This window comes from Myxine glutinosa, chromosome 3 (assembly GCF_964187855.1).
Source record: "Myxine glutinosa chromosome 3, kmMyxGlut1.1, whole genome shotgun sequence".
Taxonomy (NCBI): Eukaryota; Metazoa; Chordata; class Myxini; order Myxiniformes; family Myxinidae; genus Myxine; species Myxine glutinosa.
In genome coordinates, this window is record NC_136263.1 from 2,417,574 (window position 1) to 2,436,424 (window position 18,851).

At 44.5% G+C, this 18,851-nt stretch overlaps 1 protein-coding gene across 1 annotated transcript; it reads right to left on the bottom strand.

Annotated features, from left to right (window-relative positions):
* Nucleotides 1-501: 501 nt before the first annotated feature.
* Nucleotides 502-10,504, bottom strand: LOC144891266 (histone-lysine N-methyltransferase SETMAR-like). Its single transcript, XM_078773698.1, has 2 exons — nt 9,458-10,504; nt 502-3,534 (listed from the first exon to the last, which is right to left on the bottom strand). The coding sequence occupies exon 1, from the start codon at nt 10,502-10,504 to the stop codon at nt 9,467-9,469; it is 1,038 nt and encodes a 345-aa protein (XP_078629824.1). The 3' UTR covers nt 502-3,534; nt 9,458-9,466.
* Between the last annotated feature and the right edge of the window lie 8,347 nt (nt 10,505-18,851).

The following is an 18,851-nucleotide window of genomic DNA, read 5'->3' on the forward strand; positions in this document are numbered from 1 at the left end:
TCAAATAAGAAACTTAATTAATTTGGGATAATTTAAATGTTGTGTCAGATCTGCAATCAAGGCCTGGAGAGGGTTAATCCTCTATTTTTACCCTCTATTGCCACTCTGAAAAATAAATAAATAATAGAAATGGGTATTGTGAATTGCATGGGCTCCAGACGCCATTCTAAACATTCAAGACATTATTCAAAATAACATTATTATAGAAAACGATTCTAAAATTGTGCCACTTTTTATAGTGGTCGCCATCTTGGTTTTGGAAAAAATGCCACCCTACTTTTTGTAGACCTCTATAATACTTTAATACAGAATCAAGTGATAATTTGCTTTTAACAAACAATATACACGAAAGTTATTTTAATGACATAACAGCCTACACTAGTCACACCTAGAAATGATAATGCAAAAGGTATTATTAACAACAGACTACCGAGAATGGTAGACATTAACCGTGTCCATGATAAATAATATCAACCAATAATTCTAGAGCAACATACGTGCCAAAATTGGGCGCCATTTTTATTGGACACATCTGTGATGACACAGTGAGAAAATTTAACTGTGTACCAAATACCATGCTTGTATGATTCAAACAACAGTTTACACAAATTAATATACCATATACCATAAAAATGGCGGCCATTTTAAAAACATTGTTCTCACAGGACAAACATGTGATAACCCCACACTGGTCAACAGCCAAATTGGTTCTGACTTATTTTCAACTGTTTCTAACTAATTTGGTGCCCACGAATCCGAATCTGACCTTAAAATTTCGCTATCACGTAACCTTGACGTAGTAGTACATCATAAGTGTGGAAAAAATATTTAGAGCATGCGAATTTCTTGATTAAGTCTCAATAAGTCTATTTATTGTCACAAAATTTAATATGAACTTAAAGTTTTTATTGACATCACGTAAAAAGTGCTTCTGAACTTTACTTTTGCGTTTGCAGGAGCAGTCACTTTCACGCTGTAAAGTCCAACAGTAGTCGCCCATCATGTTTGGATTGAATCGGCCTTGATATCGAGTCTCCATGATGGCAATTTCCTGGTGAAACCTTTCTCCATGTTCATCACTGACATCGCCAAGATTTTGTGGAAAGTTGTCCAGATGAGAATGAAAGAAATGTATCTTGAGTGACATTCGAGCACCGAGCGCCTGGTAACTCTTCAACATCTTGTCCACAAGCTCTTCATAATTTGGTGCTCGAAAATTTCCAGGGTAATTGTTATAGTCAGGTTCACTATGTTTTTTCGTTCAAAATCTTGGTAGATTAGCAAACCTATACATTTTTGGAAACGTTATTACATGGAAAATCTGAAAATCAATGTTTACATTTGCCAATTCCGACCAATTCGATTCGACCAATTCGACCAATCGACCAATTCCATTCGACCAATCGACCAATCGCTTCGATCGACCAATCGACCAATTCCATTCGACCAATCGCTTCGATCGACCATTCGACCAATTCGATTTGCCAATCAATTTGACCGACCTTTGCTTGTGTGGAACGGACTGTGAAAACGATGCGGACTATATTGTCGGATACGACACACAGGACGGTGATGACGAACTCTAAATGGCATATTCTGTAATCGTGTATGTTTGATGCCATTGACTGCCTGTGTATATTTTGTCATTGACTGCCTGTGTAGATGTGAAGTTATACTGACTGCATGTGTATATATGATTTTGCTGACTGCCTGTGTATGTTTGGTGATATGAATTATTGTGACACATTTTGATGTTATTAACTGCCTGTACAAAATGATAACATGTATTTGATTATGCAACTTATCGCAAAAATAAAGACAGTATTTTGCAATTCAAAACCTTTGATTCGTGTCTTACCATTCCCCATAGCACTAATTTGATACTTTCATTGGATTCCTTGTCCCTGAAAATATAGGTTTAGTATATTTTAAAAGTTTTTAGGGTAATTAGAGGCAGAAATAGAACAAAATATGTATTTTACAGTGGCCATTTTGAAAATCCAAAATGGCCGCCATACAGGTATCTCTCCAAATGTAAACATTGATTTTTAGTTTCCTTATGCTATAACCTTTCCAAAAATGTATAGGTTTGCTAATCTGCCATGATTTTGAACGAAATATAAGTTATTGACATAGTGAACCTGACTATTAGTAAGAGCCACAAAGCTATCCCAAGCAAGGCTTTCCAGCTCAGATAGTCTCGTTACAAAGTCCTGATTAGTGAGTCCAAGACGAATTTGAGGACCATTGAAAACACCCGCCTTTACTTTGGCCTCGGATACAATGCTTTGGAACTTCATTAGCAAGTAGTGGAAGCCAGCACCATGTTGATCCATGGCCTTCACAAAGTTCTTCATCAAACAAAGTTTCAAATGAAGTGGTGGTAAGAATACCTTCTCAGGGTCAACAAGAGGTTGGTGAAGACAGTTGAACCTTCCGGTCATATCTTTCTGTTGAACCGGCCATTCCTTTTGTGTGTAATGCTTAGCGTCTGCTCTGCTGTCCCATAAACAAAGAAAACACATGTGCTTTGTGTAACCTTGCTGAAGTCTTAGACGCAAGCTGATCACCTTCAGGTCCCCACAGATGTGCCATTGATGTGTTTTGTAGTCAATAGCAGCCAACAGCATCCTCATCGTTTCATAACTTTCATGGGCATGCGCAATTGGAACAGAAGGAAGCTCATTTCCATTATGGAGAAGGACTGCTTTAAGTGTGTTCTTCCCTGAATCCATGAACAACCTCCATTCTTCTCTTTGATAAGGACGAGACTTACCAAGGAGTTCCATTAACTATACAACATCATGACAGTAACAAAGCTTGTCGTCCATCTTGAAATACATTGAGAGCTCCACATGTCCAAGGCAGAAACTGGTGGTACGAATTCAATCTTGCAGCAGGCTCCATTGCTTGAGTCGAGATCCAAGGAGTTCACTTTTCTCCTTGGGTAGGTTAAGGTCCCTTATAAGGTCATGCAGCTCTACCTGACTGATAAGGTGGGGCTCCCTGCTTTTTGAATCTTCTTGAAAGTCAGCATCCATGCAACTATCCTCCACACTAGATTCTGATTCGCTTGGGCTATTTAAAGGAGGATTTGGAACTGGCAGCTCAGGGCAATGAAGTACTGGCTTGAGAGCAGAAGGTACGTTAGGATACTTCATCTTAGACCGGGTTTTCACTGAATACCCTTTGGTGTTAGTGAGGCAGAAGTAGCAGTCAGAACGGTGACCCTTTGGTTCACGCCAAACCATTGGTACGGCGAAAGGCATACCGGATGGACGTTTACCACACATCCATTCATTCAAGTGGTTTACACAGGGCTTGCATGCGATGTGGGGTGCCCACTTCTTGTCTTGATCACCAACAGGGCATTTGAAGTAATGTTTGTACGCTCCTTTAACACTCCTTGTAATTGGTTTCTTCAAGCTTTTAGGTGTAAAGAGCCCACAGATGTAGCAAAAAGTGTCCGATGCATTCATACAGTGACGGTGCTCCATTGCAATCCAAGACAGATCAGGTAGTAGTATATACAATCTGAAATGAAATGCATGATTAACTAAGTTTTCATACTTTATAGTAGTATATACAATCTGAAATGGATGTGTATGTGTGAGAAAAGTAAAGTTTTGTTTATTTAATTTGATACAAAATCCTATATATACTATATATTAGGGTGGTCCAAAAATTTGAAGATTGGATTTTCATTTCTCCACAAGACTGCCCCTATTCCTATTGAAGAAAGTAGTTTGTGGTGAGAACTTGAGCTTGATTGGACAATATTTAGAGGTTGCTCAAAATGTTGACAAATTTTCATGAATAATAAGATACAGAATTTTTAGCATCATTCATCAATTCATAGATAATTATCGACTTTCAATTACTCAAATGATTTATTATTGTTATTTGTTGTTGTTCCTCGGGCGAGTGAAGCGTACTTCGAGCTCTCCACGGCATCGAAGTTTGTGTTTTCCCATTCTTGTCTTTGTCAAATTTCCACTGGTTATTTTGCTGTGTACGTGTTATTGTGTGTTTCTGGTTGGTATTGGTTTGTAATTCGTACAAACTTGTGTGTAGTTAATCGTTTTCTGAGTTGTACCTCGTGCGCGGCCTGGTAACTTGGGGCTTCCCTCTCCCCGTCGGTGTTTTGTCGGTTTGGGTTATTTCCTTCGCTGTATTGCTTGTTTCTTTTATTTTATTTTCTCCCCCTCACCTCACCTCCCAAGACAAACAATTCTATATTGATTCTTTCTCTCCTCCCGGACACGTTTGTTCGCTCTCCTCCTCGTCTCGACTTGTGCCCCGCCCCCTATATCTCGTTTTTCTTCCGCCTCTGCTCCTTCTTTCTCAAATCCACATTCTCCCTTGGAGACTTTTCCCAGATTGTTTTTCATGGTTTTCATGGTTCTGTTTGGATATTGTTGGAATCTATCTATAATTCCAGTAATCTCTGTTTGTACGTTTGTCTGTGACCGCTGTTTCTCGACAACCACGGGTCCGATATACTTTTAACTTGCCAGGTATATTGCTGGGGACCCGAGGATGTGCCTTTTCAAGGTTTCATATTAATCGGACAATTACTTACCGAGCTATGTCCAAAAAACGATTCAACCAATCAGAGAGTAGCGAACTATCGCGTGTGCCGAACGTGGCGGACACACTCTGCCTCGGATGGCACATTTGAGAGCGTATTCATTTATTTCACGTTGGAAAACTATGTTGGCGTTAAACTATGTTTTAAAACTAATAAAACCGAATTTGCGATTCATTCGCTTTCCTGCGCGTTTGTGCACGCGATGGCGATTTCTTTACCAAACTCCGGAAGCCGTTCGCTTTGGACCAAACCATTGCATGTAAATAGAGGGGGGGGATTGTCACCGGACTCGCAAGCCGTTCGCTTTGGACCAAACCATTTCATGTAAATAGAGGGGGGGGGATATAATTTTAGATATAGATATAGTACGGGCAATGCCCTAGTATGTTTAAACTGCAGCAGTGATGCTGACCCCCCCCCCCCCCCCCCCCCCCCAGAATTTCCATGTTTTAAACGTTTCCCAGTGTGTACCCTGGTCAGAATAGGTACACCGTATCCCTGCGTGTCGTAAGAGACGACTAAGAGGGTTGGCGTCAGGAAGGGCATCCGGCCATAAAAACATTGCCTCAAAAAGGGAACCATGACAATTACAACTACATATTGGCAGGGTGCAGCCCGAAGTGGAGATCGGTTTCTGAGGTTTGGGACATGGAATGTAGGGACAATGACGGGGAGATCAGGAGAAGTGTTGGAAGTATTGGTCAGAAGAAGAGTGGACATATGTTGTGTGCAAGAGACGAGATGGAAGGGAAGTGGTGTGAGAATGGTGAAGGGTAGGCAGGGACAGAAATACAAGTTTGTGTGGCAAGGGTGCCCGGAGGGCGTCAATGGTGTTGGTGTCCTGTTTTCTGAGGAGTTTGTAGACAGTGTGGTGAGTGTGACTAGAGTGAGTGATAGGTTGATGATGGTGAAAATGATGATTGGAAAGCTCTTGGTGAACGTCATCTCGGGATATGCTCCGCAGGTTGGTCGAAGCGATGAAGAGAAGGACAAGTTCTGGTGTGTGATAGAGAAGCTGATGGAAAACGTGAAAGATGAAGAAGTTGTTGTGGTAGGAGGAGACCTGAATGGACATGTGGGAAGGAGTATGGATGGTTTTGAGGGAGTTCATGGGGGTTACGGATATGGTGTGAGAAATGGAGAAGGTCAAAGGATTTTGGAGTTTGCTGATGGAGCTGATTTGTTGATTTGTAATACTCAGTTCCAGAAAGAGGATAATAAGCTTGTTACATACACGTGAGGTGGGTCGACGACAACCGTTGACTACCTGATGGTGCGTAGGCGAGATAGGGGGCACCTCCGGGACACAAAGGTGATCCCGGGGGAGGAGGCTGTTTCACAGCACCACTTGGTTGTCTGCGACATAAGGGTGAAAGGTGCGAGGAGAGCTCGGCGGGTGAAGTACCAACCAAGAATGAAGGTGTGGAGGTTTAAAGAGGTGACAGTAAGGGAGGCATTAAAAGAGAGGCTGAGTAGGGTAGAGGATGATGTGGTTGAGCTTGAAAGTGGTTGGATGTCAATGAAAGCTAGTCTGTTGGGAGCCGTTGGTGAGGTATGTGGAGGGACAAAAGGACCACCGAGGCACTCGGAAACATGGTGGTGGGATGATGAAGTTGGAAAGAGGATTGACGAGAAGAGGAAGAAGTTCAAGGAGTGGCAGAAGGTGAAGGGTACGGGAGCAGAAACAGCAGAGCATGAAAGTTATAAGGCAGCCAGGAAGGCTGCAAAGAAAGAGGTAGCAAAGGCGCAGGAGGCATGTAGGAAAATGTTCGGAGAACGCTTGGATTCGGAAGAGGGTCAGAAAGCAGTATTCAGGATTGCAAAGCACATCGCGAAAGAGAGGTGTGACGTGATGGGGGTGAGTTGCTTGAAGGATGAAGTGGGACAAATCGTTGTCGACCCAGATGGAATTAAAGGAAGATGGAAAAGATATATGGAAATGCTGTTGAATACAGAGAATGAATGGGATGGCAACATAGAGAGTAACCCAGTTTTAGGACTGGCAGAGAAGATAACTGAGAAGGAAGTTGAGGAAGCGATAAAAGCAATGAAGAGTGGAAAAGCGGGAGGGCCGACGGGAGTTGTGGGAGATATGTTGAAGGCAGCAGGAAGTTGGGGTGTGAAGAGAATGACAGAGATCTGTAATCTGGTGGTGAAAGAAGGCCGCATTCCAGTGGATTGGGAACTGAGTACCCTCGTCCCTCTATACAAGGGGAAAGGTGACCCTCTGGAGTGTGGCTCGTACCGAGCGATAAAGTTATTGGAGCATGGAATGAAGGTATTGGAAAGGGTGTTGGAGAGGAGGATAAGGAAGAAAGTGAAGATCGACGAAATGCAGTTTGGATTTATGCCAGGAAGAGGAACGACAGATTCGCTTTTCATTGTGAGGCAGTTGCAGGAGAAGTACATGGAGAAGAGGAAGAAGTTGTTTTTTGGGTTTGTTGATCTGGAGAAAGCATTCGATAGGGTTCCACGCAAAGTATTGACATGGGCATTGAGGAAGTTAGGAGAGGAGGAATGGTTGATCAGAGTAGTGATGGCAATGTACAAAAGAGCACGCACAGCTGTAAGGACGAAGGACGGGAACAGTGGTGAGTTTGAGGTGAAGGTGGGAGTGCATCAGGGGTCGGTACTAAGTCCACTACTATTTGTAGCTGTGATGGAGGTGCTGGCTCAGAACGTAAAGGAGGGTTTACCGTGGGAGTTGTTGTATGCAGATGATCTGGTGTTGATTGTGGAAAGTATGGATGGACTGAAGGAAAAGATGAACAAGTGGAAGGAATGTATGGAGACAAAAGGTCTGAAGGTGAATATCGGAAAGACGAAGGTTATGGCAAGTGGTAAAGCATGTGGTGAGGTGGAAAGAACTGGGAAGTGGCCGTGTGCTGTGTGCAGGAAGGGTGTCGGAGTGAACTCCATTCAATGTACAATGTGCACTGAGTGGGTTCATCAAAAATGTAGTGGTCTGAGAGGGTCATTTACCAGTGTGGCAGCTACATTCAAATGTAAGGTGTGCACAGAGGGAGCTGCAGATGGAGGAAATGTTGAGTTGGATCTTGGAGACGGCGTGAAGCTGGAAGGTGTGAAAACATTTTGCTACCTCGGAGACATGCTGAATGGAGAAGGTGGATCAGACTCGGCAACGGTTGCTCGAGTGAGGTGTGCATGGAAGAAGTTTCGGGAATTGAGTGGAGTGCTGATGAGGAGGGGAGTGTCGTTGAAGCTTAAGGGAAAGGTGTGTGCTGCATGTGTGAGAAGTGTTATGATTTATGGGAGCGAGACATGGGTAATGAACGTAGAGCAGCAACGAAGGCTGGAAAGGGTGGAAATGCGAATGGTTCGATGGATGTGTGGAGTATCGTTGAGAAAGAGGAAGACAAATGATGAATTGCGAAAGATGATGGGAATATTGCCTGTGATTGATGCTGTGAAGAGGAACAGGTTGAGATGGTTTGGTCATGTGTTGAGGAAGGATGAAAGTGACTGGTTGAGAAGAGTGATGGAAATTGATGTAGAAGGAAGTAGAGGACGGGGAAGACCGAGAAAGACTTGGCTAAAGATGGTGGAAGAAGAAATGCGGGCAAGGGGGTTAACAAGGAGAGATGCAGAAAATAGGGCAAAATGGAGAAGATTGTCATGGGGACCGCAAGGCTAACCCCCGCTCTAGCAGGGAAAATGGCGTTAAAATGCATGTTGTTGTAAAATGCATGTTGTTGTTGTTTGTTTGTAAACTAATAAATAATTATGTACAATGTCCATGTATGTTCAATTGTTCATTGTTCATTGTTCAATGTTCATTCATATAGTCAAATTAAGATTAAAAACAAAACAGTAGATTAAACATTCATGTATTAATTTGACAATAAATCATTTATCGGAAGAAATAAATCATCCATCAGAAAATATAAAATATCTATCAGAGACGATAAAACCAATCTATCAGAACAATTAAAACAAAGTAAACATCAGAATACACAGAATTTGAATGATTTTACGTAACATTGTTTTCAGAAACTTGTGTTTCAAAGCATTACCTACTTCTTTGACAAGATGGCTTTTAGTAGGGGACCAGCTAATAGATTCTGTGACCATTTTCTCAGGACCATGGTTTGAAGGCATATTTTGAATGACGAGGCAATACTAAAAAAAATTAGTCGGGGGACCCCTCGCAAAAGTGTGGGCCAACTCCACCAGAGGGCGAAATCCAAGATGGCCACCAATAATACTGATTTGGCCATATTTCCACTTCAAATTAAGTTAGAAAGATGATTTTTGTGTCTAAATATATGTTTTTGAGGTCAGGTAATTCAAAAAGAACAACTAAAAGAATGTAGAATTAAAAGTTACTTCATTTCTAAAAAAAATTTCACCGTTTCACCACAAATCAACAATTTATATATACATTTGTATGTTCCGAAACTGGTGAAAGGCATATTGAACAACAATGACATGGATTAGGACAATAATTTCAACATGAAGACAAAATTAGAAGTCTAAATCAAAGTAATCTGTCAACATGTTAATTAGTCTTGTACAACTGTACATTGTATTTTTTTTTACTAGAGGTAAACATATACTTAAACAGAACTGGTTATATGGATTGTATAAAATTAGATTCATAGGTCAAAGTAATATGCCTACATATCTATTAATACATAACAATCAACATTTGCATTAAAATGTATGCTGAATGGTGGATATACAGGGTGAGTCAAAAGTAGCGCCCGATTTCTGTTTATATATATATATTTCTGTCAGTTGATTGTTTGTTTGACATTTGTATTGCAGTGTACAAGAAGGTATAAATAAATTAATGACATGTTTATCTAAACATTTATTCGGGGGAAAATTATTACGGAAGTGTACCAAGCTGTTTCACTTGCAATTTTCAAAGTGCCCTCCCTCGAGATCGATGCACAATTGCAGCCGAGCAGGCACAGAGTGGCACACACGCTTGCAGAGTTCGATATCAATTTCCTCAAACTTTGCAGTGATTTGAATCTTCAATTCCTGAATGGTATGAGGCTTTTCACGATAAACAAGGTCTTTCATGAGACCCCAAATAAAGAAATCTGGAGGTGTAAGGTCTGGGGAGAGTGCCGGCCACTCGATCGGACCGCGGCGGCCGATCCACTTTCCGGGAAAGTTTTCATCAAGCCACTGACGAACATGACGTCCATAATGAGGTGGAGCTCCATCTTGCTGGAAATAACTGTCCTGATCTTGTACCCTGGGCCAAAAGAAGGTTTGCAGCATATCCAGGTAAATTTCTGCAGTGACAGATCCCTCAAAGAAAAAGGGTCCAATTATCCCTAATGGAGATATGGCTGCCCAAACTGTCACGCCAGGTAAATTTACCTCAACTGTCACTCTTGGGTTCTCCGCAGCCCAGTAGACACAATTGTGTCTGATAATTGTGCCGTTAAGCTTAAAACATGCCTCATCTGACCACCAGATGTTGTCTACCATTGTGTCCTCTTCGTCAAGTTTAGCTAAGAACTCTTCGCAAAATTGAAGACGGCGGTCGTCATCTCCATCATGAAGGGCATGCAGTAAGCGTGGAATGTAAGGTTCCCAGTTTTTCTGGTGAAGGATACGGATAACACTCGATTGGCTCACTTCCAACTCTGCAGATAAACGGCGAGTTGACTTTTGCGGACTTTGTTCCAGTCTCCTGATGGCTTCTTCAGCCTTAGCTACATTCGTTGCCGTTTTCGGACGACCGGACTTCTTTGCAGTGGCTACCGACCCTGTTGCTTCAAATTTCTCGACAATCAATCGTATGTTTCTTCCCTGGGGTGGGTTAATATCGAATTCCTGTGCCAAACGGCATGCAGCCATCGTTGGTTGTTCATTACATTTGTAGTAATGTTTCACGGCCGCAATGCGTTGATTCATTGAAAGGTAATTCATGGTTCAATTTGGTGCAACTTCAGTAACTTTCCAAACTCTCAGCAATAATCTGCAAAACAAAAACAAAAATAAATAAATTAAGAAAATTAATAATCTGAAAGACAATTATTAACATGACATCCCAGAAAGAATCTGACAGCCGAAAAAACAGAAATCAGGTGCTACTTTTTATTCACCCTGTATGTATATATATGTATGTGTATACACACACACACACACACACACACACACACACACACACACACACACACACACACACACACACACACACACACACCTATATCTATATCTATCTGCTTGATGGTGGGAAAATCTGACCCGAATTTCGGCTGTGGCTGATATTCCTATGGTATACCGGTTCTCAAAAACTGGATGCGCTCGTCAAAATTAGATATCATAATCGAAATCTACAGGTTCATGTTGGTTGGAATCACCTCAAAATATACCAGAACCATAAAACGTAAAAAAAATTGTTGACCAGTGAGCTATAGTTAGGGGTCTTTAATTATGTGCAAATGTCAAGCTTGTATGACCACAACAGTTTATACACAGTAATGTACCAAATATATGTGCAATAAGAAGCAATGGAGGCCATTTTGAAAAATGGCCGCCATTGTTGTCACAGGACAAAACTGCGATGGCCCGAAAGCCAAATATCTTCCTTAGGGCACACTGAAACTGTGTGCCAACTCTCGTGCTTGAATCATCAAAGGCACAATTCTCCCAAAATATTTCACCTATCTGCCGTACTAATATGATTTAACGGATGTTTATATAAATACGTAGTTAAAAAAACCCAAAAAAAAAACCAATTTCTGATATTTTGCTTTTCATTTGGGCCTCCCAATTGATGCCCCTCCCACAGGGCGGGTACAGTTGCTAGAACTATTTAATTTGCGATTGGAGTTGTGCAGTTTGGAATTAATACAATTATGATTTTGGAACATCAGTATTAGGGTGGTCCTGAAAAATGTAGTTGAAGATTTTATTGCAACCACCTTGCCATTGCTTTACATCGTCTGAAATAAGTTAGAATGCAAAATTTGGTATAGATTGGACAACGTTTAGAGGTGCCACAAAGCCATTGCAGATTGAGCTCAACAGTATACAGCACAAACAACAACAACAGGCATTTTAAGGCCATTTTCCCTGCAAGAGCAGGGATTAGCCTTGCAGTCCCCATGACAATGTTCTCCATTTTGCCCTATTTTCTGCATCCCCCTTGTTAACCCCCTTGCCCGCATTTCTTCTTCGACCATCTTCAGCCAAGTCTTTCTCGGTCTTCCCCGTCCTCTACTTCCTTCTACATCAATTTCCATCACTCTTCTCAACCAGTCACTTTCACCCTTCCTCAACACATGACCAAACCATCTCAACCTGTTCTTCTTCACAGCATCAATCACAAGCTCTGTTCTCATCATCTTTCGCAATTCATCATTTGTCTTCCTCTCTCTCAACGATACTCCGCACATCCACCGAACCATTCGCATTTCCACCCTTCGTTGCTGCTCTATGTTCATAACCCATGTCTCGCTCCCATAAATCATAACACTTCTCACACATGCAGCATACACCATTCCCTTCAGCTTCAACGACACTCCCCTCCTCATCAGCACGCCACTCAGTTCCCGAAACTTCTTCCATACACATCTCACTCCAGCAACCGTTGCCGAGTCTGATCCACCTTCTCCATTCAGCATGTCTCCGAGATAGCAAAATGTTTTCACACCTTCCAGCTTCATGCTGTCTCCAAAATCCAACTCAACATTTCCTCCATCTGCAGCTCCCTCTGTGCACATTACACTTCAATGTAGCTGCCACACTGGTTAATGACCCTCTCAAACCACTACATTTTTGATGAACCCACTCAGCACACGTTGGACATTGAATGGAATTCACTCCAACACCCTTCCTGCACACAGCATATGGCCACTTCCCAGTTCATTGCACCTCACCACATGCTTTACCACTTGCCATCACCTCCGTTTTTCCGATATTCACCTTCAGACCTTTTGTCTCCATACATTCCTTCCACTTGTTCATCTTCTCCTTCAGTCCATCCATACTTTCTGCAATCAACACCAGATCATCTGCATACAACAACTCCCACGGTAAACCCTCCTTTACGTTCTGAGCCAGCACCTCCATCACAGCTACAAATAGTAGTGGACTTAGTACCGACCCCTGATGCACTCGCACCTTCACCTCAAACTCACCATTATTCCCGTCCTTCGTCCTTACAGCGGTGCGCGCTCTTTTGTACATTGCCATCACGACTCTGATCAACCATTCCTCCACTCCTAACTTCCTCAATGCCCATGTCAGGACTTCACGTGGAACCCTATCGAATGCTTTCTCCAGATCAACAAACTCAAGAAACAACTTCTTCCTCTTCTCCATATAATTCTCCTGTAACTGCCTCACAATAAAAAGCACATCTGTCGTTCCTCTTCCTGGCATAAATCCACTGCATTTCGTCAATCTTCACCTTCTTCCTTATCCTCCTCTGCAACACCCTTTCCAATACCTTCATTCCATGCTCCAATAACTTTATCGCTCGATACGAGCCACAGTCCAGAGGGTCACCTTTCCCCTTGTATAGAGGGACGAGGGTACTCAGTTCCCAATCCACTGGAATGCGGACTTCTTTCACCACCAGATTACAGATCTCTGTCATTCTCTTCACACCCCAATTTCCTGCTGCCTTCAACATATCTCCCACAATTCCCATTGGCCCTCCCGCTTTTCTATTCTTCATTGCTTTTATCGCTTCCTCAACTTCCTTCTCGGTTATCTTCTCTGCCGGTCCTAAAACTGGGTTACTCTCTATGTTGCCATCCCATTCATTCTCTGCATTCAACAGCATTTCCATTTATCTTTTCCATCTTCCTTTAATTCCATCTGGGTCCACAACGATTTGTCCCACTTCATCCTTCAAGCAACTCACCCTCGTCACATCACACCTCTCTTTTGCTATCTGCTTTGCAATCCTGAATACCGCTCCCTGACCTTCTTCCAAATCCAAGCGTTCTCCGAACTTTTTCCGACATGCCCCCTGTGCCTTTGCTACCTCTTTCTTTGCAGCCTTCCTGGCTGCCTTATAGCTTTCATGCTCTGCCTTTTCTGCCCCCATACCCTTCGCCTTCTGCCACTCCTTGAACTTCTTCCTCTTCTCATCATTCTTCTTTCCAACTTCATCATCCCACCACCATGTTTCCGAGTGCCTCGGTGGTCCTTTTGTCCCTCCACATACCTCACCAACGGCTCCCAACAGACGATCTTTCATTGACATCCAACCACTTTCAAGCTCAACCACATCATCCTCTACCATATTCAGCCCCTCTTTTAATGTCTCCCTCACTGTCACCTCTTTCAACCTCCACACCTTCATTCTCGGTTGGTACTTCACCCGCCGAGCTCTCCTCACACCTTTCACCCTTATGTCGCAGAAAACCAAGTGGTGCTGTGAAACAGCCTCCTCCCCCGGGATCACCTTTGTGTCCCGGAGGTGCCCCCTATCTCGCCTACGCACCAGCAGGTAGTCAACGGTCGTCGTCGACCCACCTGACATATATGTAACAAGCTTATTATCATCTTTCTGGAACTGAATATAACAAATCAGCTCCATCAGCAAACTCCAAAATCCTTTCACCTTCTCCATTTCTCACACCATATCCGTAACCCCCATGAACTCCTCAAAACCGGCCATACTCCTTCCCACATGTCCATTTAGGTCTCCTCCTACCACAACAACTTCCTCATCTTTCACGTTTTCCATCAGCTTCTCTATCGCACACCGGAACTTGTCCTCTTCATCGCTCCGACCAACCTGCGGATCATATCCCGAGATGACGTTCACCAAGAGCTTTCCAATCATCATTTTCACCATCATCAACCTATCACTCACTCTAGTCACACTCACCACACTGTCTACAAACTCCTCAGAAAACAGGACACCGACACCATTCACGCCCTCCGGGCACCCTTGCCACACAAACTTGTATTTCTGTCCCTGCCTACCCTTCACACCATTCTCACACCACTTCCCTTCCATCTCGTCTCATGCACACAACATATGTCCACTCTTCTGACCAATACTTCCACCACATCTCCTGATCTCCCTGTTCAAGCTTCAGAGAAGAGGAGCAGACAAGAGAACAGACAAAGTTCAAGCATCAGAGAAGAGAAGCAGACAAGACACTGAAGCTCACAGAGGCCAGACAAAGTTCAAGCATCAGAGAAGAAGCACAGACAAGAGACCGGCCAAAGTTCAAGCGTCAGAGAAGAAGAGCAGACAAGAGACACTGAAGCTCACAGAGGCCGGACAAAGTTCAAGCGCCAGAGAAGAAGAGCAGACAAGAGAGCGGACAAAGTTCAAGCGTCAGAGAAGAAGCACAGACAAGATACACCGAAGCTCAGAGAGAGGCCGGACAAAGTTCAAGCTTCAGAGAAGGAGCAGACAAGAGACACTGAAGCTCACAAAGAGGTCGGACAAAGTTCAAGCTTCAGAGAAGAGCAGACAAGAGACACTGAAGCTCACAGAGAGACCAGACAAAGTTCAAGCTTCAGAGAAGAGGAGCAGACAAGACACGAAAGCTCACAGAGAGGCCAGACAAAGTTTTGCGTCAGAGAAGAAGCACAGACAAGAGACCGGCCAAAATTCAAGCGTCAGAGAAGAAGCGCAGACAAGAGACACCGAAGCTCACAAAGAGGCCGGACAAAGTTCAAGCTTCAGAGAAGAGCAGACAAGAGACACTGAAGCTCAAAGATACCAGACAAAGCTCAAGCATCAGAGAGTAAGCGCAGGCAAGAGACACCGAAGCTCACAGAGAGGCCGGACAAAGTTCAAGCTTCAGAGAAGAGAAGCAGACAAGAGACACTGAAGCTCAAAGAGGCGAGACAAAGCTCAAGCATCAGAGAAGAAGCGCAGGCAAGAGACACAAGCTCACGGAGAGGCTGGACAAAGTTCAAGCGGCAGAGAAGAAGTGCAGACAAGAGACACAAGCTTCAGAGAAGAGCAGCAGACAAGAGACACTGAAGCTCACAGAGGCCAGACAAAGTTCAAGCTTTAGAGGAAAGTTAGGTGGTAATATATAGTAGGATTCGGATTAAAGGTACATCGATTGTATACAGTACGACTCCCACAGTTTTGGAGCTAGCCTGACAAACCCGTGCAACGTTTTGGGGTCCCAGCAGGTATCCTCAGGCAGGTGGGAGGTTTCATGGATGCTAAAGGCAAAGGTTGCACAGGAATGTATCGGTTCATGGTTTAACATTCATACTTTCTGCACTGTCTGTTTGCTTATGGTCTCCCACCTGTGCGTGGTGTAACACAGCGACCTTCGCGAGTATGTAATATACAGGGGGCTGCAAAAGTAGGTATACAGTAATGAAAAACAAAACGTATTTTATTGATTATACAAGCATATCAATAATAACATATCAATAATAAACATATCAATAATAAACATATTAATCCCTCAAATGTTCAAACTGTTTGCCCCCGGCATTCACACACTCCACTAGTCGAGTGTGGACACCCATGCACACTCTGGCACAAAGGTCTTTATCAGCATCAATTTCCTGGCAAGCCTCCCGTATGAACTGAATCATGGCATCAACAGAACGTGGCTTGCGTGCGAAAACCCTGTCTTTTACACATCCCCAGAAAAAGAAGTCCATAGGGGTGAGATCCGGCGAACGTGGTGGCCAGTCAATGGCTCCCCGACGTCCAATCCACCTGTTGGGAAATTCTTTGTCAAGTAGCGCACGCACAGTGAGTGCGAAGTGCGGTGGCGCCCCATCCTGCTGAAAGTAGAAGTCGTCCTGCTGCTGTTGTTCGCGTACCTGTGGTATGATTGTATCCGTCAGCATGTTCAGATACACGTGTTGATCGACAGTCCTGTGCAGAATGATAGGTCCAACGACACCTTTGCAGGACAGGCCAGCCCACACTGTCACCCCAGGTTGATTGAGCTGTTGCTCAATCGTGACTTTAGGGTTTTCAGTTGCGTGGTACACACAATTGTGCCGATTAACGGCACCCGATCGCTTAAAGTTTGCTTCATCGGACCACACGATTTTGCGCAGAATGCTGTCACCCTCTCGTTCCTCGTTCAGGACGGCTTCGCAAAATTGTAAACGCCGATCCGAGTCATCCTCTAATAAACCATGTATCAATCGTGGCACGTACATTTCCAGTCCTGCACGGTGCATCAAACGACCCAACGATCTGCGTTCAATACCCAATTCAGATGACGCCCTGTTTTTCGATTTCTGAGGGCTCTGGGTAAATGCCAGGGCGACTTGCATTGCATTCCCTGGCGTTGTCACGGTGACTGGTCGACCACTCTTCGGCGAGTTGTGGATAGACCCCGTCCTCTCAAATTTGTCACGTATCCGGTAAATCGTGAGCCTCGTTGGTGGAGGCGATGCAAATGTTTCTCGCCACTGCTCTCGCACACGTTCACTATTCTCTGTCTTCCAGTACTGTTTCAAAATCCATTTGCGCTCCTCGTCTGTTGAATTACCAGCCATCGTTAAATTTCCACTTCACCTGCAAATAATAGATGTATTATAGAAAAAATTACGAAAATAAAAATATTAAAAATGGTAATAATTATTTTAATGAATTAAATGAATTCTAGTATTAAATGAATCCTAGCACCACTATTATAATACTGGTAATACTGGTATAATCCTTACTGTATACCTACTTTTGCAGCCCCCTGTATAATTACTGTAAACATATATTAGTCAGGCTCACTATGTCAATAAATTATATTTCGTTCAAAATCATGGCAGATTAGCAAACCTATACATTTTTGGAAAAGTTATAGCATAAGCAAACTAAAAATCAATGTTTACATTTGGAGAGATACCTGTATGGCGGCCATTTTGGATTTTCAAAATGGCCACTGTAAAATACATATTTTGTTCTATTTCTGCCTCTAATTACCCTAAAAACTTTTTTAAAATATACTAAACCTATATTTTCAGGGACAAGGAATCCAATGAAGGTATCAAATTAGTGCTATGGGGAATGGTAAGACACGAATCAAAGGGTTTGAATTGCAAAATACTGTCTTTATTTTCGCGATAAGTTGCATAATCAAATACATGTTATCATTTTGTACAGGCAGTTAATAACATCAAAATGTGTCACAATAATTCATATCACCAAACATACACAGACAGTCAGCAAAATCATATATACACATGCAGTCAGTATAACTTCACATCTACACAGGCAGTCAATGACAAAATATACACAGGCAGTCAATGGCATTGAAGCACGCGGTGCTACGCGCGCGACTTGCTACCAAGGAGGAAGCGGACAACGCGGTAAGTTTAATGTTCTTTATTCAGAGGTCACTGTAGCACTGGCCTGCTCCGGGCTGCGCGCCCGGTGTATATCCTGAGGCCACGCCTACCCCTCGGGCGTGGCCACCGCCCACTTGGTGCGCGGAATGATGTCACCACGCCAGTGGGCTTTCATGTCCGCCACACGCGCCCCCCCCAGAATTCCCGCGCACCTGGAGGGCCAGTTTGCGGGGCAAACGTATGACCCAGCCGAAGCGCCCTCTGGCGACCGGCGGCGTCCGGGGTGCAGGGATGCCAGGTGGGATGCCCCCGGCTGTACCCGGGATGGGTGCCGGACCGGGGGGCGGCGTCCCACCGGCGGTGGGTGGTCCACGTCGAGGTGGGCCGGCTTGAGGCGGTCTATGGAGACCCGGTCAGGAGTGCCGCCGATGTCCAGGGTGAAATGTTTCACCCCGGTCTCCAGCACGCGGAAAGGCCCGTCGTACGGGGGCCGCAGTGGTGTCCGGTGGGCGTCGTGCCGGACGAAGACATACTCCGCGGTGCGAAGCTCTGGGGCGACGTGTGTAGGAGGGTGCCCGTGGTGCGCCGTCGGCACCGGGGCGAACCTCCGGGCGGTCTCCTGCAGCGCAGAACACTCCTGCGCCGCGGACCAAGGTGCCGTGGGGTCGGGGAGGAACTTGCACGGCACCCGCAGCGGTTGTCCAAAGACCAACTCCGCCGCGGAAGCGCGCAGGTCCTCCTTGGGCGCCGTCCGGAGGCCCAGCAGGACCCAGTGGAGCCTGCCGACCCAGCCGCCGTCGCGGAGGGTGGCCCGGAGCGCGGCCTTCAATGAGCGGTAGAACCGCTCGCACAGGCCGTTGGCCTGGGGGTGGTAGGCCGTGGTTCGGTGCAGCTGGACCACGAGCCCCCGCGGCCCAGAGCTCCGAGGTGAACTGGGGGCCGCGGTCGGACGAGATGTCCGAGGGGGCGCCGAACCGGGCTACCCAGGTGGCGATGAACGCCTGCGCGACGTCTGCCGCCGCCA